Consider the following 25907-nt stretch of genomic DNA (forward strand, 5'->3'; position numbering starts at 1 on the left):
GCTTTAGTGTGTTATATTTACTAAATTCAATCAAACTTATGTAAAATAAAAGCCACTGCGTATTTTATTAAAAACGTTGTTAAAAATTAAATCGAGAAAAATAACAATAATTACGATCTGACCTTCACGTTTCTTTATGAGCCAATGAATACACAATAACAGTAATCATTCTATAGTTAAATAACACTAAAAATATACTTTCGTAACAAGCGCCTTCTACATGCTATGCAGTATCGTTATAACCCAAAGGGCATGTGAAAGACGAGCCCAAGGCCCCGGGCCAGACTGTCGAAATCCCAAGTTCGTATTTATGTTTTTACATTAAAAAGATATTGAATCCAAGTGCGATGCATGGTTGTTTGTTCAATTACCACCTGGGTTTAGAAACTTAAGGCTCTAATATCAATCGTACAAAGATAATTCAAAATATTAACACGGCTTATTCATTGCCGATTTATAAATAATATTAAAATAAAAAACTATTAATGTCTACAAAAAAAAATTATTTATATCGAGTAAATACTTAGGGCAAAGTAACAACTTGGATGTCCCATTGCTGTGCTATGGCAATTCTACTATCCGCGAGTAAAACGATTCGTTTCTTGAATATGGTCACCGAACATTAGTGTGATTGGAATGCTATTGGTTGCCTAGATAAGTACATATTTTTATGGATAAGCAATTATTTTGGTATTTGTATTAAAAATTTTACGCAGTTTCAGTTAATGGAATACGTGATACATATTTGCAAATACAAAAAATATTTGGTCAACAAAACGATATCGCTTCGCGAACACACGGAACCAAGTGTAGTCCCACCTTTACAAATGCATCTCAATATGCTATCGTAAATATTATTATAGGAATAGTTGCCAAACATTGTATAAACACGAAATGTAAATATAAATTAATCCCACTAAACATTCAACTCCACAAGTCACATCGGAAGAAGGCATTCGTTTCTAAAGGGTTTTTAAAGGTATTATTATAAAACACCTTTTTAAGGGCATATTATTCTATGCATTATGCATTAATCGAAGGAACCCAGGCATCACTGAATTTTCATGTGCTTAATTTGTGTGTATAATTCATCTCGTGCTTGGCGGTCGTGAGGAAACCTGCATGTGTCTAATTTCAATAAAATTCTGCCGCGTGTGTTAATATCCGCGTAAACCAACCCGCATGAGAGCAGCCAAAGCTCCAAACGTTCTCCTTATAATGAGAGGAAGCCTTAGCTCAGGAGTGGGACATCTACATGCTCTCACTTCAATGTGTATCGAAGGTATATCGACGGTATCATGGTTAAAAATAGATAAAATCAATTAGCTTCTACTTAAATTGGACTAAGGATACTAGGGGATTAGCCTCTGAGCAATGTTTAATCATTATTACTTACAAAAAATAACATTTATCGCCTACAGAAGCGTACTAGCAAAAAGTTATCGTAGTGATTCAATTTGAAGAAAAAAGGATGTGAAATTAATTATTGCTAATCAATGCAGACAGCAATGTGTTTGTGTGTATTATGCGTTATATAATCCACTCTATAGAACAAGAAAGTCATGTTCCTACAAACAAGACAAGATGTATGCTTGTGTGTGTTTTGCGTAAAATGATCCGCTCTACAGAGCAAGAAAATCAAGCGTATTTTGTTAGGTCATGTTACACTTCCCGTTGTAATAGGTTAGTGTACACCGGGCTCCGTTCTCTAAGCCTACGTGATACCACGCACGTATCGAAGTACAATCGGAAAGGTAAAAGTAACAATAACCCATTTTACGCTTTAAAAAATAATTACTTTGATTGAATTTGAATCAAAAATACTTTTATGAGTACTTTGGAATCGTCAAGCGCTGCCATCGCTTAATCAATAACTGTCATCTTATTGATAATTATATCATAACAATAACGACCTCGATAGAAAGAACCAAGATGGCCCAATGGCCCAAGAACGCACACATCTAAACCGATGATTGCGGGTTCAAACCCGGGCAAGCACCACTGAAATATCATGTGCTTAATTTGTATTTTAAATTCATCTCGAGCTCGGCGGTGAAGGAAAACATCATGAGAAAACCTGCATGTGTCTAATTTCAACGAAATTCTTCCACATGTGAATAAACCAAACCGCATTGGAGCAGCGTGGTGGAATATGTTCATAACCTTCTCCTCAAAGGGAGACGAGGGTTTAGCCCAGCGGTGGGAAATTTACAGGCTGTTACTATTATTATAGATAGAGATAAATAGTTACTTTCGCATTTATAATATTAGTAAGGATATATAAAACACAATCAATGCTCAAAATAAAATGCCTTTGTTATGTGTTGAGGCGCATTAAGAAAGCATTTGGATTTTAAGACGGAAAGAAAATGATATTATTTAATATGCAGCTTCATCTAAACGAAGCGTTCTTGGTATCATTATCTTTAGGGCGTCCGTAAAAACTTGCGCGGGTATATACTTGCGTGTCTGAATTGAGAAATATTATACGTAGCATTAAGGGACATAGGCGCGTGCGACGGGTTTTGCACGCGCTGGTGGTGTGTTTACAAATTCCCGGTTGTGCGAAACGAAGGGTCAAAATATTGATACGTCGTAAATAATCCTATAGCTACTATTTACCTTTTGTTTTTTAATCTTAGGTCGAAGTCTTTGGATTCGGAATACAGATTTTTATGGCACAGGTCCATTGCCTTCGTTTAAGGAATGAGTAGGCTAATAACATCAACATAACGTCAAGTCAGATAATAAAAAAGACCATGCGTGGAATACCCTTCTTCTCCGTGACAGTGCCCTAAGGCGAAATACATTGCCACCATTTGGATTCCCCTTTCTTAGCCGAGGGTTTAACAAGCTTAGTGAGTCCTGTAGATTTCGGATTTAATGTTTACCAAAAGTCATTTAGAAAGCCGTTTGGTTTCCTCTTTGTTTACTTGAAGTCTGGGCTTTACTCGAGTGTCAATAAACTGCATTGTCAGACTGGAACTAACTTCAGTTTATTTTAGGTTAAGGAAATGTTTGCTTGAATATTAAACAGTATTCCATTTCGAACATTTATCTTTAAGAAGTTATAAGATACGACATTTTTGCTTTTGCCATATACGAGTTTGTGACGTCACATAAACGATCAAAATAAAAATTCATTAGTGTACTATGCAACCATAAACTATAAAAAAAAAATCTTTTTTTTGGCATTGGAACAAAAGAGGTTCAACGATTAAAGCGCCACTTCGTATGCTTAGACAGCCTTGTCTTTTATAAGGCAACGCTGAACATTGTTTGCGGTTCATTAAAATGTTAATTTTTGCATAATTCTTCCGCGTCACGCTCACTCGCTATTTCGCTATCTTTGACCACCTATTCTACATCATAGCTGACAGATCTGGAAGCCTTAACCTTTAACTTTACCTTTGTGTCTATCATCGATAGATAATTATATTGTCACAACTCCACATTTTGCCTGGCCTAGTAAATTCGACCACGACCTAAATAACGCCTCGGAAATGACAGTTCAAAGTGTTAACGGACAGTGGACGGTAGTGGACGGTAGTGGACGGTAAAGCGTATTGTAAGTGTAGGGTAGGACCGGAAAACAATCTTACAGTCTTGGGGGGTTTAGTAAATTTAAAAAGAGAGCTGATTGGATCTTATTTAACATAGGTTACGAATATTATTTTTTAACATTAAACTTTCATTTATAAAAAAGTAACTATGTACGTACATAATATTAATTATCGATAAAGTAAATAGTAAAATCTCTGCTACCGAGAATAAGCAGACTCTACGGAAAATTCACACTTAAAACTAAATCAATTAGGAATTGATTGAAAAGGTGTTTACAGATTAATTAAGAATATTTAAAAATAAATAACTAAAATAGTTTGACTGTGCAAAAGCGCTTAAATTATATCATTTTATATTATTTTTGTATTATAAATATCATATAAAATAATTATATCAAAAAGATAAGAGACTTATTCGTGGCTTAATCAAACAAAGCAGGAACTGTGTAACCTGTCGCTGTAATGCTGTCGAGATAATATACTCAGAATGAACAGAATTTTTAATCGATTTGTTTTATACGTTTAAGTAGAACCACCCAGTAAATAGATATACACGACAAAATAGGATGAAGCTATTTACGATTGAGAACTATTTGTAAAGGTAACATCACACGTGTGCGACCCTGACACTACAACACCCTTGTTTGTTGAGCTTGTTCCTACAACAATATTGTTTTTTCGAGGCTACAGTAACACTGTAACACGGCGTTGCTATCTTTTACGTTCACTTCAAAAACTAAGCTATAGTTTGACACGGTATGCTTACAATATACTAGGGGATAAAGTCAAGTAACACCGATGTATATTTTGTTTGTAGAAAATACCAAATTGTATGTAAATTATATAATTATGTATTCGATTAACCACGTGATCAGCAATTGGCATATTTAATTGGCAAACCGTCTGATGGGATGGGTGGGGTACGTACATAGTCTTACCTTTCATCTCAACTCCTTAGCCAAACAAAGCTTACTTGAGAGAATATAGAAAAGTTAGGAATTACTCAAAATTAGCAACATTTAGTAAATTTTACTCAAAGAAAAAACTGTGCCAGTAATCATATTGCTTAATATTATTTTTTATATAAAAATTAACAGATTGCAAATGTGTGGTCAATTTGGATAAATCGTAGGTCTTCCTTCTCGTAAGAAGTTCTACGGCTTGAATATCAATAGACCAGCTGGCGGCGTAATTAAGTAAGGAAATATTGAGAAGCTTACCCATGTTCTTTAAAAAGGTTCATTCTAATAGACAACTTAATATTTTCAAATCGGAGTAGAAGTTCCTGAGATTGACGCATTCAAAGAAACAGAGAAACTTATTAGCTTAATCTCGTCTACAGATTGAATAAACAATAATTTGAACAGATATAAGAGCTGAAGAGTTGACCAATTATATCTTGAGCAGTGCCAATTTACATCTTTACTTTTATTGCTGAATAAATCTTGATCAGTATTTATACTGACATGAGATAAATCTCATCTCATCTCATCCTAAAAGATTTCAGCCACGGCTGACATAAAAAAAAAATTGCCAATTGCGCGGGACATATTATATAATAATAGTAATAACCTTAAAAAAATAATATATATATATGTATGTGTGTCTTGACAGATAAACCCAAAAACTTTTTAATAGCCCGACTCCGCGTTTGAATCTAGAACCTCACGAACTGCGGCTTTATAAACTATCTAGATCAACCAACTAATAATATTTAAACATTCTATGCAGATTATGATGTGGAAATGTGTTGCACAATGCAATCATTTTACTCGGCCTTGTTATATAGGAAGTTCAATTACACGCGAAAGGCGATTCGGATCAATGACCGGCTTTAGGTCAAGTGCGTCGACTTTTCGGCCAACATTTTCCAGGCCACAGTCAAGATTGCAGACACGACAGAGTGTGCCTGTAGACCGTTATCAGCTGACGAATTAGATCAAGTGTATCAATATAAAATTAAACACACAAACAACACAATATATTAATCATAGCACAATTATATTAAAACTATCTCAACTACGCATTAGAAAAGTTTGTACCAATAAATTTACTACATTTTGAACTTATTTATTTATCTGAGTTATTTATTTTTCATAATTTATTTTATTTTATATGATGGTGAACAGGCGAATGTTGAGTGATCACCATTGCCCCTGAAATTGGCATTTAAAAAATATTAAACCTTCCATACATCGCCAGTCCGCCACCAACCTTGGTAACTAAGATGTTACGTCCCTTGTGCGTGGAGTTACGCTTACTCATCCTGCAAATTGACGATTATAATTTTACGATACACTTTCATTTATAATTTTTATCGCTTATAAATTGAATAATCATTACGTTAAACTTATGACACTATTTTTTTTATTTAAGCTAATATTGTGAACGAAAATATTTCAAAAAGGCTTTATTACTGAACTTTACCGAACCATGCGCTTGCCTTTTTACGCGCATAAACATAGAATAATAAATATTCTTAAAACCTAACAAATATTAACGGAAGCAAAACAACGCTTCTTATCCTATCCCGAGAGAATACCGAAACATGAAAATCGTTTTACCCATTACTAGGGCTTATACTTAAAGAGAAAACTTTTGATAAACTCAATCGATTTTGATGTAATAAAGACAAAGAATCCAGTTATTTGCATATTAAAATTTTCACCTTTCAATTTAAATCCGGGCAAACAGACATACATTTTTTATTTTTTCTTTTACGTCGAAATATTTACCCTCTATTTATTTGAATGGCTGTGGAAAACAAAGCCGGAGCACAACGACACGCTTTTACTTACAAATGAACATGATTATGAATATGTTCGGTCTTATAACAATGGCCACACAAACAGATCCATGTAGAACGTGACCCAGATACGACAGAAGTGTGGACGTAGACGTTTACGTGGTTTTGTTTCAATCGTATGGATATACTAGATACAAGGTAACGATCCAACAACGACACAAATAAAACTTAACAGAATAATCCAAGTCTGTATTTTGTTCACTTGTTATGTACGAACGGGAATATAATTGAATATTTTAGTCTTTATCTATAAAGTAGATAATAGTGATTCAGCCCGGCTTCGCTTGTATATAATTTATTAATTAAAAAATTATATTATATAAATATAATTAATATTCTAGAGTATTCAGTAATAACGTAGCTTTCTACCAGTGAACACATTATCAGAATTGGATCATTAGTTCCGGAGACTGACTCCTACATACTAAACGAAATTCACCTTTTATTATATTAGTATAGAAATATTAATTTAAATCCAAAATTAACTTAAAAGTCATATAAATTAATATGGCTTTATAATGTATACACTGCATCAAAAAAACCTTAAAGATAATTTAGATTAAAGAGAATATAATATTAGTATATAGCTTCTTTAGGAATCATTAGTTACGCAATGTTGTATCTTATCTTTATCTTCCTACAAATGCAAGATCAATGCTGACTCAACTGAGAAGTTAAAACTCAACTAAAGAACGTTTATAAGTAAAGCCGTTTGACTGTCAGACATTTCGAAGCAAATTCAACACCGTCCGTTTCAAATGTATTATCTCGCGTAATTTACAAGCCTGTATACTAAACCAGTCTGTAGGATATTTTAATGTTAAAATTAATTACGATCATTTCAGTGGCTTTGACGTGACGAGGTAACAAACAGACAGGGAAATAGGTCACGTGGTGGTAAGTAGTCACATAGGTATTGACAACCTTGGGAACTAAAGTGTTATGTTCCTTGTGTCTGTAGTTACACTGATAAGCTTATCTTTCAAACCGGAGCACAACAATACTGCGTATAACAGTTTAGATGTAACATACGATAACTGCAGATGAGCTAAAGTCTTACACGAAAAACTTCAACAAAGTACCTAATTGATTAAGCGTTGATGTACTTGTACGTAAAAATGTTTAATATTGTGATTTATAAATCTGAGTAAAAATATAATAAATATAAAGAAACCAATGTATCCCAAGACACACATGCCTGTAGAGAAAATGAATGAAAGAAATGAAATAAAAAATGCATTCTACAATTATAAAAAATAGTAAAATTGTCTATGTCTAAATCTCAGTATCTATCATATTTGACAGTACGCCAGAAGGCTATGATAGAGTAGGTTCCATGCCAGAAGACTGTAAAAATAACAATAACTTTATAATAGTTAAATAGGACAATAATCAAGGAATACTCAAGATATCCCTATTATCGACAAAAGGCCAGTGAGGATGTTTTTTTTTTATTTCCAAGCAAAACTGTCGACAGACGTTGTGCTGCTCGACCTTGTGTTACAATGTACCTACGATACTAAAACCTTCTTCAAAACTACCTCTTTTTGTCTAAGTTTTATGTATACAGGATAGTTAGCTTTTTTAGTTGGACATTACAAAACAAACGTCTTCTAATGAATACATAATTTCTTAACATATATATACGTTTATGTCATAATAGTCGTCGCCTGGGATTTCTTTCGCGTTTTAGGGGATGTCTTTAGGTGTTAGGTATAAAAAAATATCTATATCTAGCTTGCTCCATGCCAAATTACATCGAATCCAGTTGAGTGGTTTGTCCAGAGAGACAGAAGGACAGACATTAGCATTTATATTATTAATATCGACAAATGCATACCCCATAAGTGAACAATAAAAACAGTCGTTCCAAAATCGTTGCATATAAATTCAACCCTATACAAAAGTTTTTAATGAAAATAAAGTAACTGAAAATTATTTTTTTATTTTTTCTGTTGACATAAACTTAAAAAGAGAAATATTGATTATATTTAAATTGCAAACTAGCGCCATACTACCACAAGCGCCATCTATGCGAACTCGCATAAAAAGCTGAGAACGTTTGGTTTTAAAGAACTGACTGGCCTCGTTAGTAATCCTATGTAGAACCAGATGGCGTGGATTACAAATTCTATAAGCTGTTTATTTGTGGATATACCAGCGACCAGCCCCGGCTTCGCTCGGCTACAATTTATTATAAAGAAAATTATATGATATAAACATAATTTATGCTCTGTAGCACTGAGGAATATTGTAGCTAATTACAGAAAAAAAAAATAACCAGTGTTTTTTTTATTTCGATCAATGCTGGAGTTTATCAACATATCGCTAGCAAACAAAATTACCTCTTTATAATATTAGTATATATTACATCATTTAAAATTAACTCTTTTGTAACTCATTATTTTTTTGTGTATGCACTGTAAAAAAATTAAACACCCTGTAGAGCGAAGAGAATCCTTCTAAAAAAGTAGACATTAATAACTCACCCAATATTGCACGCAGATGACCTTCTAAAGTTTGCAGCACAGTCATCTTGATCTCTTTAACGGACTTCCCAAGGAACTGTTCGCAGGCCGTTGTTAGCAATTCATCTTCGTTCATGATCTTACACTGAGCGACTCCGGTGACCGTTAGCGGAACTCCTTGTGCAGTTTCCACATACTCGCACATTGGATTCAATGTCATAACCTGAAAATTTATTAACATTCTTAATTCAAAACGAAAATTTATTAACGATTTAAATTAAAACAAATATTATATCAAAAAGAAATGATTTGCATTGGTTGCTAGGTGACATATTACATGTGTATTCGAATATGTTTTATTATACAGTGCAACCTCGATATAACAAATCGGAAGGGAACAAGTAAATATTCGTTGTGTTAAGTAATTCGTAAAACTGGGGTTTGTTTTGTTGAGGTTAGGTTGGTCTAAAATCTATACTAATATATAAAGCGGAAGAGTTTGTTTGTTTGTTTGTTTAAACGCGCTAATCTCAGGAACTACTGGTCCGATTTGAAAAATTCTTTTTTTGTTGAATAGTCCATTTATAGAGGAAGGCTTTAGGCTATATAACATTACGCTGCGACCAATAGGAGCGCAGCGACAGTGAGAAATGTTGCAAAAACGGGGAAAATTATTCACATTTATGGACTTTCGATGCGTGCGCAACATAAACGTTTTAAGTTACTCAAAAAATGTGTATGAAAGATATATTCCTCTTTTAATAATAAAAAAAAAGTCCGTGACACTATATGTCTATTTGTTAAGAGTGTGCTAGCAGGCGGGGCGCGGCGGCGGCTGAGGGGGAGGCGGGTCAGCCCCGCCGCCGCGCTCGCCACTCTCACCCGCGGGTGTAGTTCTGCGAAGTAGCAATGCACATAACGACTTAAAAAAATTAACATTCTTAATAGTTAAATTATTTATCAAAATTAGGTTTTGTTATCAGCTTATTTGCTCATTATTTTTTATCGTTTAAAATCGATTACATTTAAATCATAATCTGCTGTAGTTTTAACTTACGATATAAGATAAAATTTCAATGAACATTCCTTCGTACTTTGCAAGTAAACAATTCAAACGTTTCACGGTATAAATAAGGTATAAAAATTACATTACACACGTAAAAAAGTTCAAAATGGCGAGCGATACTTTCACCGATGCAGATTAATCATCACTGAGAAAATAAATTATGCAAATAAGCAAATAGGTGAATATCGATTAAAATGACTACACAAATAAATTAGTAGTTCAATATTTCAAGTAAATTCTATTACGTTCAAGCATATTCAACACGGTTGTACTATAATCACCTTATGGAATAATAACACCAAAGGAGAAACAATCTAAACTTCTTATTGTTCGGTTTGTTTATCTTATTACGTTTAAGTTAATATTGTTTGTTTTCAACCGACTTCAAAAAGGAGGAGGTTATCAATTCGTCTGTATTTTTTTGTTTTTTATATGTTTGTTACCTCATAACTTTTCACTGGATTTTGATAATTTTTTTTTGTTTGAAAGGTAGTGCTTCCCGTGGGGTCCCATTTTAATTTTATCCTGTTACGATGATGGTATCCCTATGAAAACGATATAAGTCTTAAATGTGCATTATGTATGTGCGCGATAAATAGGTGAATAACTCAAAATTGTGCCAACCAATTTTAATGATCCTTTTTTTATTATAAAGGACAATAATTTTATCTATAATATATTATCGTAATAACTTTGCTGACTTTTAAATAGTCTAAATATTTTTAATTTCATTTTACATAGTTTAAATCTAAAAAATATTGTAATCATTGTTTGTTATTCATAGGTTTGTGTTAAGTTAGATTTAAAGTGGGTAGGTACATACTTATCTCCCTGCGTGGAAACACAGAACGTACCTACATATTGGTAAGTAGAATAAGTTACTTGATTATTAAGTTGTAGAATAATAAGCAATTATTTTTTACTTTTTAGAGCATATTATTTTTTTTCTCTTTTGAAGTCGGTTTTTTTTTTTGTCAAAATTTTTGTTTATTAGAAGTGGTTGTCATCTGCATAATTATTCTGATTTGGTTAGGTTTTTGTTTATTAAAACATATATGGTTTTTTTATTACGATAAAATATCGAAATAAAAAAAAAAATTAAATAACCTTTATAATACTTTTTTTTTTCAATACAGATTTCATTATATTATCGGGTACTTAATTATTTACCATATGTTTGTTTTTATTGATTACAAGATACGTTTTGGTTTAAATTTAATACCTACATTTTTTTTATCTTTTTCGTCACTATAATGCCTAGAAAAAGAACTAACCTTTCTCGGCAGACTGCTAATGCAAAGCGTCTGCGGCTTTTGCGTAGCAATGAAACAACTGAAGACAATACGCAGAGGTTAGCTAATCAAAGAACGGTCAGTGAACAACATCGTGCTAGGGAATCGAGCGTTGAACGTTCACAGAGGTTAGCCTTACAAAATTTCCGAACTTCGGTGAATCGACAACGGGAATCAAATCATCCTTATATTTTGCCAGCCATCTTACCCCTTATAGTTATGGAATAAATTTCGCAATGATTTATGTGAAGATATATTAAACAGAATGCGTAATGAAAATCAGGATATAACATTAACCTATACTGATAACGTATACAATGATAGACTTATCTTAATTGAAGATAAAATTCATGAAATTTCAGATAAATCATTGACTGATTTTGGGCTTCCTGCATCAAAAAGGAATAATTCACATAATAATTTAGATCCTTTAGAAGTAGCACTACGGAAGCCGTATGATGTAAATGAATTAAATGAGTATATTACTGAAAATGAACCAAAATTAGTTAATGACCAGGTGACGGCGTACAATCGTGTTATGTGCAGTATTCGTTTTAACGAAGGAAAAATATTTTTTTTGGATGCTCCAGGTGGAACTGGAAAGCCTTTTATTACTAATTTCATATTAGCAAAAGTAAGGTCTCAGGGAAAAATAGCCTTGGCAGTTGCGTCGTCAGGAATTGCGGCAACTTTATTAGCAGGTGGACGCACAGCTCATTCCACTTTTAAACTGCCTCTAACTGTTTCTTTACAAAAAGATAGCGTGTGCTCTATTCGCAAAAATGGCCCTCTGGGTAAAGTTTTACAAGACGTTTCTTTAATTATCTGGGACGAATGTACCATGATCCATAGAGCTCATGTAGAGGCTCTAGATAGAACTCTCAGAGATATTAGAAGTTGTGATAAAATTATGGGTGGGATTACCATTATGTTTTCTGGGGATTTTCGACAAACTTTACCGGTAATTTTAAGAGGAACTAGAGCAGACATTGTAAGGTCTTGCCTTAAAAGTTCACCGTTATGGAAATTTGTCCATACCTTAAAACTATCTACGAATATGAGAGCACATTTGGGGGGAGGAAGTACAAATTTTCCTTCAAAGTTACTTTTAATAGGAGATGGAAAAGTACCTCATTCTGAAAATAAAATTGAAATTGATCGCGATTTAGGAGAAAAAGTGACTAGCATAGAGGATTTAATATCAAAAGTTTACCCTAATATCGTCGAAATAGAAAATAAAGATTACCAATGGATGTGTCAAAGGGCAATATTGGCGGCGAGAAATAGTAGCGTTGACGAAATTAACGACCTAATTTTAACCAAACTTCCAGGCGATATAACTACCTACACATCTATTGATAATGTAATGGATCAAGAAGATGCAGCCATTACCCACAAGAGTTTCTCAATTCTTTAAACCCGAGCGGCCTTCCACCACATTCCCTGAAGTTAAAAATAGGTGCTGCGATAATTTTCCCGCCTTCAAGTAAAATTCCTTCGCAATAACGTGATCGTTGCAACAGTTTTGAATGGTCCGGCAGTTGGTCAAACAGTGCTTATACCTCGCATCCCAATGATTCCGAATGATTTACCTTTTAATTTTAAAAGAATTCAATTTCCCATTAAGTTATCTTTTGCCGTAACCATTAATAAATCACAGGGCCAAACATTTAAACACGTAGGAATCTATTTACGTCAAGACTGCTTTTCACACGGCCAACTATATGTCGCGTTGTCAAGATCGGGTTGCGGGCAAAATCAGTATGTTCTTCTACCACAAGAAAAAAAAACTAAAAATATAATCTACGCTGAAGTACTGTAAAACATATTATTAAATCTTATTGACGATTATAATAACAAAAACCAACGTGAGCAATCAAACGATAATCATGATAGTGTTTCCGACAACTACGCGAACGAAGTCGCGGGCACAGCTAGTTCGTTATAAAGAGGTAAAAAAGCTCACGTTACGTACTTATCTTGTTACAATTTCTACTAATAAATGATAACACATTTTTGTCGAATTACTGTATATATTTTGTAATTGAAAACAATTAGGTAGGTAACGAAAATTTTTGGTGGTGACTTTAAGGTTTTGGGTTGACAAATTTGAGGTATTTATACTTTTTCTTAATAGTTGAAAATTTGTTATAAAGACGTTGCTCGCAAAAAATGTTCGTAATGTAAAGGGATATTTTACATTGACTCTTATAGAGGGTTCAAGGGGATTACGAATAATTTGATAAATCGAGGAATTCGGTATATTGAGGTACGTTATGTCAACTAATTTAGTTTCAATGAATCAAATATGAGTTTAATAAAATTATGTTATGTAAATGTATGAAACCAAAGTGACTCACCTCAAGAGATATACGCTGTACATCAGTGACGAGCCACCAAGCCCACGCATATCCCCCCACTATCGTTCGCTTCTGAGTAGACCCGAAACAGCCACCTGTAAGAAGGAAAATTTATTTCAATTTAACATGAAACGGATCCTCTAAAATTACTTTATTTATAAGTGCTTTACGATCAAAATCTTTTTCTGTGTGTTAAACATTTCTTCTGAGCCGAGATGGCCCAGTGGTTAGAACACGTGGATCTTAACCGATGATTTCGGGTTCAAACCCAGGCTGGCACCACTGAATTTTCATGTGCTTAATTTTTGTTTATAATTCATCTCGTGCTCGGCGTTGAAGGAAAACACCGTGAGGAAACCTGCATGTGTCTAATTTCAACAAAATTCTGCCACATGTGTATTCCACCAACCCGCATTGGAGCAGCGTGGTGGAATATGCTCCATACTTTCTCCTCGAAGGGAGAGGAAGCCTTAGCCCAGCAGTGGGAAATTTACTGGCTGTTAATGTAAACATTTCTTTTATTCGCCCGTAATAGACTGTCAGTACCCATTGGTTAAAAGACATAAATCTTATGGTTCTGATTATAATGCTTCTCACGTTTGACGGTGAAAGAAAACATCGTGAGATGAGAATAGGTCACGTTATCCACCAAACCGCATTGGAGCAGCGTGGAGGAGCTCCAAAACTGCTTTTAAAAGGAAGACCAGCCTTTGCTCAGCAGTGGGACGTAAACAGTACGTAGCTTACTTATATATTTTGTCTTATATTTGAATTTTAAACCTTGTGAATACGTATACTTATTCAAATAAATTATATTTGAGTAGGAATTAATTTTATTTGTACGTTTCCGGTTTCTAAAGCCTCCTAATTATCCCTACCATACACACAAATCCAATTTTCGGTTCATAAGTTAAGCAAACAAGTGTTCCAAATGTGAGTCCTGCATCAAAGGGACCGCGGAGCTTGGGAGCTGTCTGGGGTCCGCTCACGGTCACGCCATGTGCAACTCTTTCGTAATCTCCCACCCGATAATAAAGAAGACACGACGGAGTTTAAGCCCGAATATAAATAAAACACATACTCATTTTTTTCAAGTTGCTTTTTGATTTTATCTGATACGTGGAAACGTGAGGCAAATACATTTTTTAACTTTAAAATTACCTGTTACCCACGTCTAAGTACCATTTCTAGTTTTTATTACTATGGGGTCATTCATTTTTACGTAAGTTGATGGGGGGGGGTCGACCATGTCTTATGTTTTCTTACAAGGGGGTGGGAAGGAGTTTCCATAGTTCTTACGTAAGATTAAAAAAATTAAAATTATTTGAAAAAACGTGGGAAACCGCGCGATTGCTGAGGTTCGCTCGGATACGTTCCTTTAGAACCCTTGAAATTACAAATAAACACATTTCAAAAAGTAGTTACTTTGAAAAATAAACCAAACGTGTATTCATTTTCTCCTTTAGATTCTTGCGTAATAAATATTAAACAAGGAGGGAAGGTTCTTATTCTTTCTTATATTAGGGGGGGGAGGGGGTCAAAAACTAGTGAAAATAGTCTTACGTAACAAATGAATGGTCAATATTGTACGTCTAAGCACATAGACTATTAGACATATTATATATACGTAGTATGTATATATAATATTATAAGCACAATTCCAACAATCGTAAGATATTACATCTAAGGGCATTAACCCAGGTTTACCGACGGGTTTTACCAACGGTTCGGGATCAACTTTAATTCGCTTTCTCTTAAATAAGATACACGGGTATGACTCAACGTAGACTGAGTGAAAATCGAAGGATTAAAGAATACCTAACATACTTTAATCGTTGTATTTGGATCATTAAAGATATATTTGCACTTGCATTCAAAATAAACTAGAGAATACATAATAACTTTTAAATTACATTATAACTGGTGATACTACTAATCAGGTGCTATCATGTCTGCTTATATTTTATATGCGAAATTTACTCTCTCTGTCTGTCTGTTGCTGTTTCACGGCCAAACAACTAAACCAAATTTGATAAAACTTGATATAAAGCAAGTTTGAATTCCAAGGAAGGACTCCTTTTTAATACCAAACGACCAAAAACGAGAGCGAAGACAGGCGACATCGCATATAACATAAATTAATAAAACAAATATAATTATTCAATTTATACAATGACAGACACAATGAAAATTGTCTAGACTACTATTTATGTTATTAACAAACCGACAAATAGAAGAAAATTTCTAAACCATTATATAAATTAGAAGCTGGCGATAAATTGTTTAACTTTCTCCGAAATCATCAACGTAGGGTTTGTACTAATAGAATGTTCTAGTAAATTAACAATAAATTATTTAAATTGTTTCAATTGAACTGAGGAAACATATTAATAATAAAAACATTAAATTCATCATTGTCACGTCAATAGACTCAATTTTAAGTGAGTGAAAGTGCGAAGGGCAACCACTCATAGAATTATCTATACCAATATTATAAATGCCAAAGTGACTATGTCTGTCTGTCTTTCTAACTATTGCTATATAACTGAACCGAATTTGATAAAATTGAATACGAAACAAGCTTGAATTCCAAGGAAGGACGTAGTCTATTCTTTTATGACTAAAACCTGACTACAAAACCCTAAAACACAGGCGAAGCCGCCGACGACGACTAGTATATTATACACAAAAATCTTCTCCGAAACGTATATTAATGTAAGTTGGTTGAGAAATTTTCTCAAGTAAACATTACGAAAAAAAACGTCAAGTAATCTATTAGTACCTACAATTAAGGAATCATGATGGAAGCTAACCATAAACTAACATAAATATTCTGTTTTAGTTTTTTTTTTTTCATTAATCTCGTTCGTGGCATCTGTACACGCTTCAGACACTTTTCTATATTACTTATGCAATTACTTATGAAGATATTCTATACCTATCTCTACTTCAAACTTTCTCTCTTACCGACGTTATGTTAACGAATCAATCACATAATACTCATTAACGATTATAATAATAAACTTTATCAACATAAAAATTTTGTTTATCGAATGCTTTCGTTTTTTTTTTTGTAATAATAAAAAAAAGTTCAAGATCACACATCACATGTAGATAAGATTAGAAAAACTAGAAAAAGGGAAAATTAAATTACTTAATAATAATAAATAAGGCAGTAACATAATATTAGAAACATAATCAATTTTGAATAAATAAAATATCTATTTTAAGTAATATAGTTTATTGTTTTCCTTTTTAATTGATATCATAGTGGCGAAGCTCCTTTATATTTATCTTAATTAAATACAAATTAAGTAACTATTTTAAAAAAATGTTCCAATTTTAAATATAAATTTAAATCTTGTTCAATCGATGTTCCTTTGATAGTAAACATTCTAGACTCCCACCATGACGTCGTCTGTATAACGGGCTACATGCGCAGGAGTTGCGTTTCAACGCTCAAAGAAAGTACCCGTTACAAACATTTTACACGCGATATGACTCGATAGTCTCTTTATTAGAAACTGGCAGTCAATATTACAAATAAGTAAAGAATAGATTTTTTAAAAAAAAAAAGGGCGAACGGAAAGTGATTTGAATTTCGAACGTGAAATCGTAATTGTCCCTTTTACATGGAATGACACGAAAAATTTCGGTTAGTCCGAGTGCACGAACGTTTTTGCTATGTGATCTTTGTTTTATTTCCCCGAGTGAAAGCATATTGACGGTAAGTTTTGTTTATGTTTCTATATATAAAAACTGTAACAAATAACAATGTAATTTAGTCTTTACAACAAAAAATGATTTAAATATATATATTTTTTTATTCTTGATAGAGTTTGTATTGTACGAACATTCCGAATTAAAAAGTTATAACCGCTATATATCTCCATGACGATACGACCTTTAAGATTTCAGCAGTAACGTCATCTGAACTTAGTCAATGAGACGTATTCAGACAGCTCTAATCGTTTTTGTGATACAATAATCACTTAATAAAAAGTTTTTTTAATATATTTTTTTACCAAACATTAATAATAAAAGTTCGTATGATTATTTCTACGCTGTAAAGTAATTTAAATCTATCAATTGTACTGGACAAATGATTTAAATACCACAATATATCGTACGAAAAAAAAAAAAAGAATCGAATTAGTCAATAGTAAGTCAATTAGTATTGTCTTTGGTCATTTAAAATGATATAACAGACAAATCAGTTCAGTTTGATATTTATAGAGCAAAATGTAAGCTAAACCGTTATAGATATAAAAGTTTTGTAAAAGACATCAGAAACATAAAACTTATCAATACACCTTTGGTTAAGACCACAATAAACACTTTTGGTGTAACGAAATTAATTTAAACAACACCATTTATATTAATTTATTTATTCTCATATTATATTATGGAATACTACTAGCGATATATTCGAAAATTAATAATATTACAGTACAAAGTTTATTTTTAAATGTCCTTGATTACCTGCCAGTTCATTGAATGGTTTAAAGATTAATTAAAAGTATCCAAAATATAAGAGATAATATGTGATGACAGAAACGTTCGCTACTCTTAAGAGCAATATTTCTCTATTGGAACGAAAAAAGGGCCGAGGGCATGATTACTATAGTAAAGTGGGATTATTATTAGACATTAAAGTTATTTCTTATTTTATTATTCACATTTAGTCAAATAAAGCTCCAATTTAATAATTCTCCAAATCCAATTCTCCAAGTCAAATAAAGCTCCAGTTTTTTAGTTCTTTTTATTATAATTATTTATTCTTTTATTAAACATTTAAAATCATGATACATAAAATAATATTAGTAAACAATTTGTTCAGCAAAACAGCTTTGAAATTGATCTTCAAATGAATGATCAAAATCAAAATTGATTTTTCAAAATAATTATGAAAACTAAATTTTATTACATAGGAAGTCGGACGGGCAAACAGGCTACCCGAAGGTGAGTGATCACCACCGCCCAGTGACATTGCTCTGTTAGTATAAACATTCCTTACATCTGTAGAAATATTATTTGCCAAAAAAAATATATTATAATTTCGAAAAATAGTCTGAATTCAAGTTTCGAATAAAATATGGGAGCTGAACTGATACAGATACAAAAATAAATCAAAACTGTTTAATAAACAAATAGGTTATACCCGAATATATCCATACAAACATACAAATTAAGTGCCTCCCCTTTTTTTAAGTCCGATAGGAGTACCAGTAAGAACTGACGTAACTTCTGGAAGATTTTTCTCATTACATAATAATTTAAATATAACATAATTAATTGTCCTAGTTTTACTTATTAGTAAACAAGCATAGCACTATGAAATAATTAAATATTTAAATATTAATCTATAATAATTTATTAGGTTACGTTACATAACATTTGTTATTTTCACCGGAACAATTGTTATTCTATATGTAAACGCACACACGTGAAGGCAATACGTACACAAGTATGTATTGGTGTGTGTTCACTTTCTACAATATCCGAATTCATTGCTATAAAAACTGTAATCGTTCACTTCGATTGTAATATTTAATACGCCAACGTAACAAGAGAGTTCTGCAGGGCTATTACGATTATAGCATAGCAACTGTTGCTATCAAATATTTGTTGCGGATTGATATCAAATCAAATTAATATTAATCAGGTTTTACCTATGCAGTAGCTTAATACTCCATAATACTGATTTATCGACTGCAACATTTATAAATCCGCAACAAATATTTGATTGCAACAGTTGCTATGCTATAACCGTAACAGCAAAGCAACTGAGAGCCGAGATGGCCCAGTGGTTAAAACATCTTAACCTGCTTAATTTGTGTTTGTAATTCATCTCGTGCTCGGCGGTGAAGGAAAACATCGTGAGGAAACCTGCATGTGTGTAATTTCAACGAAATTCTGCCACATGTGTATTCCACCAACCCGCATTGGAGCAGCGTGGTGGAATATGCTTCATACCTTCTCCTCAACGGGAGAGGAGGCCTTAGCCCAGCAGTGGGAAATTTACAGGCTGATTATGTTTTATTATATTAAACTATTTGTAATATTACTAACAGTATTTAAAACGGGATATTTACCATGTTTTTTATTTTTATTTGGTGGAACTCGATATTTCGACATACAAAAAACATGGTAAATATCCCGTTTTAAATACTGTTAGTAATAAAAATAACCATGTTAATTTAAAATCTTCTATTTGTAATATATTAAAACTTGAATATTACATGTGGATGGTGATGTATAAATTACATGCCAGAATCGCACTGCTGTTAACAGAGTTAGTGTGCGTCCTGAGTGACGGCGCACCACGCACGCGGATCCGCCAGCGCACTACAATTGATCGTGTCGGCTTGCAGTTCGGACAAGTTCAAACATTTCGAGTATTTGTTACGTACGCGGTGGATTTCGGCGTCCGCGATACGCCGTCACTGAGGACCCATACTAACGCCGTTAATATTGCTTTAAAGTATTGCGTTTCCTATTTAACGTCTCTGGCTAAGGTGTCAATTGTATGTATTACATACATAGTAAACAACGTTTCAATACAAAGACAAATTGATTATAATATATATATTTTAAACCAGTTGAGTTGAAAGAGACAGTCAGGTGGTCAAAAAAGTATGTCACTAAAAGTCACCTTAACGCGACGTGTGTGTAACGGTGCTTGTGCGTCACCATCCTGCGTGGTCAGGCGTGAAACTAACATTCTTCGTATATTACTTCCGAATGTAAATTGCACGAATATAAAGAAACATTAGTTCGTATTCATAGATATATAACATATATTCCAATTGCTTAAGAATAAGTGGATACTGTTTAATTAATATCACTGCATATTATAAAAGATAGCCCCCCTACATCATTTTTCGTCGGTCTGAACATGAACTCAAAAAGTACCGAACGGATTTTCACACAGAGCAAATCATGAGCGATTTTTATTCATGTATTTTATTTAAGTAGGCTAAAGTATGACGATTATTTATGAAGATGTCTGAAAAAATAATGCCGAATGGAACTCTACCATCGTGCACCGCGGCAACGAATAGTTTTATGTACGATATAAAGGTCTTATGTAGTCCCTTATTTTACAATCTGTGACGGGTAGCTAGTTAAATAATTATTAAAAACTAATAAGTCTAAGGTGACATTCTATACTACGTTATGTCTGGCATACGTTGCAAGGCCACTTTAAATTTCTACACAAACAATTATCTGATGCGACTCGCGTGCCATCTATTATTTTCCTTAATATATAGATTGTTTTCCATTGTCTGCTACAGATAACAATACCCAACTTCTGAAATATAATAACCGCGCCGAATATTACTCACCGCATTCAAAGAAGTTAACTTCAATAATTAAAAAAAAACATTTAAAATAATAAAACGTAATTGTTTTTAAATCAAAAATGGAAACACTCATTATTAATTAAGTTATATAATTGGTAGTCATGCCTGTATCATTTTCGATCATAGTTTTATTGGTGATAATGACTCAAAGTACAGTTGATGTTACAACCTTCTTCTCAAAGGTGAGAGGAGCCCTTTGCCGTCGAGATTGTAATTTTCGAAGCTGAAAATAAAATTAAACAAAATCGTTTCATGTTGTAATGGACAACATTGTTTAAAGGCTGAATAGATTTAGATTTAACTTTTAAATTTAGATAGATCGTAGAAGCGATATGTTTTAGTTTAAATCAAATCGATCGTGACCATCGTTTTTTGAGGTGCAGAATATTCGGGATACTATATAAGGAATTTATTATTAATATCCTACAAACTATAACTTCGTATCCTTTAAAGCATAATCAGTTAACTGTATTCTGTCTGTCCTTGCTTCCAGTACAATGAGTGCGATAGTGAACGCGGCCGCCGACGTGATATCTGGCACGACCATCGCAGCTGCAGGTACGCAGGTAACTATTGCAACCGACACACTTTCATTGTATATGTAATATGTATATTTTATTTTTAAAAAAATGCTAAATGCGTAAATGTCTGTCTTTTCGACATAGGCTATTTATAATTTGTGAAGAATACAATAAAAATTAAAATAAAAGGCTTTTATCACAACATAAGGTTTTACTACGGCGAAAAATAATAAAACTTGTCTGCATTTTTTCGTCGATACGTCGATTTCGTCAACATTAGATCCCGATACATTAATGATTATAATGCGTTTGTGTTTCAAACTTCAATAATTCATTTATGAAAAACTATTTTTTATTATTATCGTGTACATATAAAAGTTTACTAAAGTAAAAAATATATATCACACAAAGTTAAATTTAAAGTAAACGAATAATCTAACACTTTTAAATGAATTTATTTTAGGGTTGAGCCTCTCTGGTCAAATAAACGTAGTGTACTGTGTAAAGGAATGATGTCTCTTGTACCATGTATTTTTTTTATGATATAAGTAAACAGAGGTGCAATTGGGCCACCTAATGATACGTGGTCACCACCGTCCATAGACAAGGGCTGTAAGACATATTAACTGTTCCTTACATCGCCAATGCGCCACCAACCTTGGTATATAAGATGTTTGTCCCTTGTGCCTGTAGTTACACTGGCTCACTCACCCTTCAATCCGGAACACAACAGCCCTGGATACTGCTGGTTGGCGGTAGAACATCTGATGAGTGGGTAGTACCTACCCAGACGGACTAGCACAAAGCCCTACCACCAAGTAAATAAGAGCAAAATTACTTCTTCACAGATGTTACTAATATATGTTTATATAAACTTCAGGTTGCATGGTTCATCCCTATGTTAGTCGCGGCGATAGCCTACTACCAATTTGACCAAACAGACCCTGAAGGAAGACCGACGGATGTACCAGATTCGCAACTATTACCCGAGTACGACTTCATCGTCGTAGGCGCTGGATCTGCTGGTTAGTAGGTACTAAAAACTGGACACCCTTGGCAGACATAACATTATACTTCTCTTAATCTTACTAAAATATCTCTTTTCATCGACTCTGTTTTTTCACAAGCCTTTATTTCACCCTCACTTCATCTCAATATGTCTATCTTGCAACTGAATTTTATAAAAGTTTCACCAACGGATTAATCTGAAATTTTTCACAAACTTTATTACATATTTTATAAACCGATACTCATAGTATATATTCTGGCTACTGAGTGTACTACAGCAATTTCAAAACTGATAAAATAATTAAAATTATATTAACCGTTGTATTAAAACACTTCCTTAGTTTCTTTCGTCATTTGATCACCCCATGTTACTTGTCAAAGAGTGTCGTGAGAAATTGAAACCTATTTATATTACACTATATAAATTATTTATTAAAATATTTAAAAAAAATATTGAAATATCAATAAATTGGTATTAAAAATACATTTAAAAAACAAGTTTCTATATACAAAAATTGCAAATTTTATTGAGAAAATGTTGGTAACCGTTATGGCGTTTTCCTGGAAACTCTTAGAAATCCTGGGTGTAAAGTCCATACCATAAATATGCACTGTCATCGGGACTGAATCTATTTATTAAATTTCAACCCCGTATACATAGAAATTGTGAAGTGGACATGACTCTATTTTAGCTTGCAAGATTAGACCAAGACAACAACTTTTGTTATATATCTGGTTAAGTGAAAACTTGTATAATTGAATTTATTTAAATTTATCATTTAAATCTAAGCTACCTTTGACAATTTGCTTAAAAGTAAATTTGCTAACTTTTTAATTTCAGGAGCCGTAGTGGCAAATCGTCTCTCCGAAATTGGTTATTGGAATGTTCTCCTCCTTGAAGCAGGTGGAGATGAAACTGAAATATCTGATGTGCCTCTACTGGCAGGCTACCTGCAACTTAGTAAGCTTGACTGGAAATATAAGACTGAACCTCAAGGAACCAGTTGTTTAGGTAAGGTTTTTAGTTTATTTTCATAACAACTAAGTAATACTCTACAATGACAAAAAAATAGATAAAATTTAACAATTTGTTTTTAAGTCGTTTTCCACATTTGTCAATTTCCTGCTGAATGCTTAGTCAGATATTTATATATTTTTAGCAATGGAAGGTGGCCGGTGCAACTGGCCCCGGGGAAAAGTTCTCGGAGGAAGCTCAGTATTAAACTACATGTTATACTTGAGAGGAAACAAAAAAGACTACGATATTTGGGAATCACTTGGAAATGAAGGATGGGGATATAAGGATGTTTTATATTACTTTAAGAAATCTGAAGATAATCGGAATCCTTACTTAGCGAAAACGCCATATCACAGAACTGGAGGATATTTAACTATTTCAGAAGCTCCCTATCACACAGCACTCGTATCGAGTTTCATTGATGCTGGAATAGAAATGGGTTACCTCAACAGAGACATAAACGGTGAGAACCAAACGGGATTTATGGTGGCTCAGGGTACGTTAAGGAGAGGACACCGGTGTTCAACCTCAAAAGCTTTTTTGCGACCGGCAAAGGATCGAAAGAACCTCCACATCTCGATCAATTCTTTTGTTACCAAAGTCATGATAGATCCGAGAACGAGGATTGCTTTTGGGGTGGAATTTGTGAAAAATAAAAAGATGTATAGAATAAGAGCTCGTAAAGAAGTAATTCTTTCAGCCGGCACAATTAATTCCGCTCAATTACTTCTACTATCAGGCATTGGCCCCACGGAAGAATTAGTAAAACATAGGATACCATTAATTCAGAACCTTCAAGTAGGCAAAAATCTTCAAGACCATATAGGCTTAGGAGGTTTAGCCTTTATGGTTAACAAACCGATTTCAATTGTTGAAAATAGACTTCATACTATGAGCACTTTAATGGAATATGCAGTGATGGGCGAGGGGCCATTAACGATCATGGGTGGAGTAGAGGGATTGGCATTCGTCAATACGAAGTATGTTAATGCTTCAGACGATTTCCCCGATATAGAGTTTCATTTTATATCTGGGGCAACTAACTCCGACGGAGGTGAGCAGCTCCGAAAAATTCACGGCTTAACCGATAAATTTTACAGAGCAGTTTTTGAGCCGATAAACAACCTAGACGTATGGAGCATTATTCCAATGTTATTGCGTCCCAAGAGTAAAGGCTTTATTCAATTAAGAAGTGCAAATCCTTACGATTACCCTTATATTTACCCAAATTACTTGACTGATGAGATGGACGTAAAAACTTTAGTCGAAGGAGTTAAAATTGCATTTTCAGTGTCTAGAACAAGGGCTTTTCAGAAACATGCTTCTGTATTTAACAAACACGTTTTTCCCGGTTGTCATCATATTCAAAAATTTACTGATGCGTTTTGGGAGTGTATGATAAGACAATATACGTGTACAATATACCATCCTGTCGGAACAGCTAAGATGGGACCTTACTGGGATCCCCAGGCTGTAGTTGATCACGAACTAAAAGTGTATGGTGTAAGAGGACTCAGAGTTATAGATGGAAGTATTATGCCCAATTTAGTAAGCGGTAATACAAATGCTCCCATTATCATGATTGGAGAAAAGGGCAGCGATATGATTAAAGAGTATTGGTTAAAACGTCGGATGTCCAGATACTACGCCTGATTTAATCGTACAAACGCAAATAAATATAATTCTAAGTGTACTGTACATAAAAATAACTTATTTATTTATTTTAGTATAATTTTAATTTTATATATGTACTTAAATTAAATAAAATTCAATGACATTCCTCTGACTCTAGTATTGAATTAGACAAAGAATATTCCCAAATAAATATATCATAATTTAATTTAAAAAACATAATTAAATTTAATTTTACAACGAAACTTTTGTGTTTTATTGATGTGTAACATTTTTCCCCTTACTTTCCTTTATTCTGTTTGAGTGAATTTCATCCAATCATATAATATATTGAGCATAATATAAATACGTGATTTAATTTCAAGTAATGCTTAGAAATTTGTCACGTCATTTGTCAACGTATAAATAACAGATACATTAGCACTGTCTTTAACAGAAGCATGTTTTATTACAATATGCGTTGTTTGTCCCTTTTATATTTTTCATATAGACCTAACTTTAACATTATTTAAGCTAAAACCTATCTCCTAAATGCCAATAATGATTAAGTTTAAGGAGAAGAAGGTTTAAGACTGTAAAAAGATAAATCGGTCAAGCAAGTGTATCGCATGCTATTGCGGTATAAATTAATTTTGCTGACTTTTATAAGTCATACTACAATCGACATAGACTAGACTATTATAATAGAGAACAAAAAATATAAATTTATAATTTTATTATGATTCTTGAACCTCCACATTTTTTATAACTTATTTTCATATGACTTTAAACGGCAAGAAAACTTAAAATATTTTATTCTACTTATT

General features: G+C 33.1%; 2 protein-coding genes across 3 annotated transcripts in view; one reads left to right on the forward strand and one right to left on the reverse strand.

Annotated features, from left to right (window-relative positions):
* The window catches only part of Flo2 (Flotillin 2), a 255373-nt gene that overhangs the window by 37736 nt on the left and 191730 nt on the right, over positions 1 to 25907 (reverse strand). Inside the window, exons 2-3 of the mRNA XM_064218255.1 lie at positions 13556 to 13650; positions 8859 to 9060 (exon numbers count right to left, since the gene is read on the reverse strand). Coding sequence (XP_064074325.1) covers positions 8859 to 9060; positions 13556 to 13650 — 297 coding nt within the window. The remainder of the gene's footprint in view (positions 1 to 8858; positions 9061 to 13555; positions 13651 to 25907) is intronic.
* On the forward strand, positions 21417 to 25172 carry LOC113395523 (glucose dehydrogenase [FAD, quinone]-like). Of its 2 annotated transcripts, none has more exons than XM_064218326.1 (4): positions 21417 to 21480; positions 22324 to 22468; positions 23293 to 23463; positions 23612 to 25172. In XM_064218326.1, the coding sequence occupies exons 2-4, from the start codon at positions 22342 to 22344 to the stop codon at positions 25120 to 25122; spliced, it is 1809 nt and encodes a 602-aa protein (XP_064074396.1). In that variant the 5' UTR covers positions 21417 to 21480; positions 22324 to 22341; the 3' UTR covers positions 25123 to 25172. The 2 variants fall into 2 exon arrangements, with proteins under 2 accessions (XP_064074396.1, XP_026488904.1); XM_026633119.2 differs by having other exon boundaries at positions 21420 to 21488; positions 23612 to 25171.

Source organism: Vanessa tameamea, chromosome 21 (assembly GCF_037043105.1).
Source record: "Vanessa tameamea isolate UH-Manoa-2023 chromosome 21, ilVanTame1 primary haplotype, whole genome shotgun sequence".
In the NCBI taxonomy this organism is placed as follows: domain Eukaryota; kingdom Metazoa; phylum Arthropoda; class Insecta; order Lepidoptera; family Nymphalidae; genus Vanessa; species Vanessa tameamea.

Bases quoted from the DNA above. Each gene is read 5' to 3' on its own strand.
- LOC113395523 (XM_026633119.2), top strand. From the start codon at position 21,420: ATGAGTGCGATAGTGAACGCGGCCGCCGACGTGATATCTGGCACGACC. The intron at 22,469-23,292 runs GTTAGTAGGTAC...TTTTAATTTCAG, and splicing joins CGTAGGCGCTGGATCTGCTG to GAGCCGTAGTGGCAAATCGT. The intron at 23,464-23,611 runs GTAAGGTTTTTA...ATATATTTTTAG, and splicing joins TCAAGGAACCAGTTGTTTAG to CAATGGAAGGTGGCCGGTGC.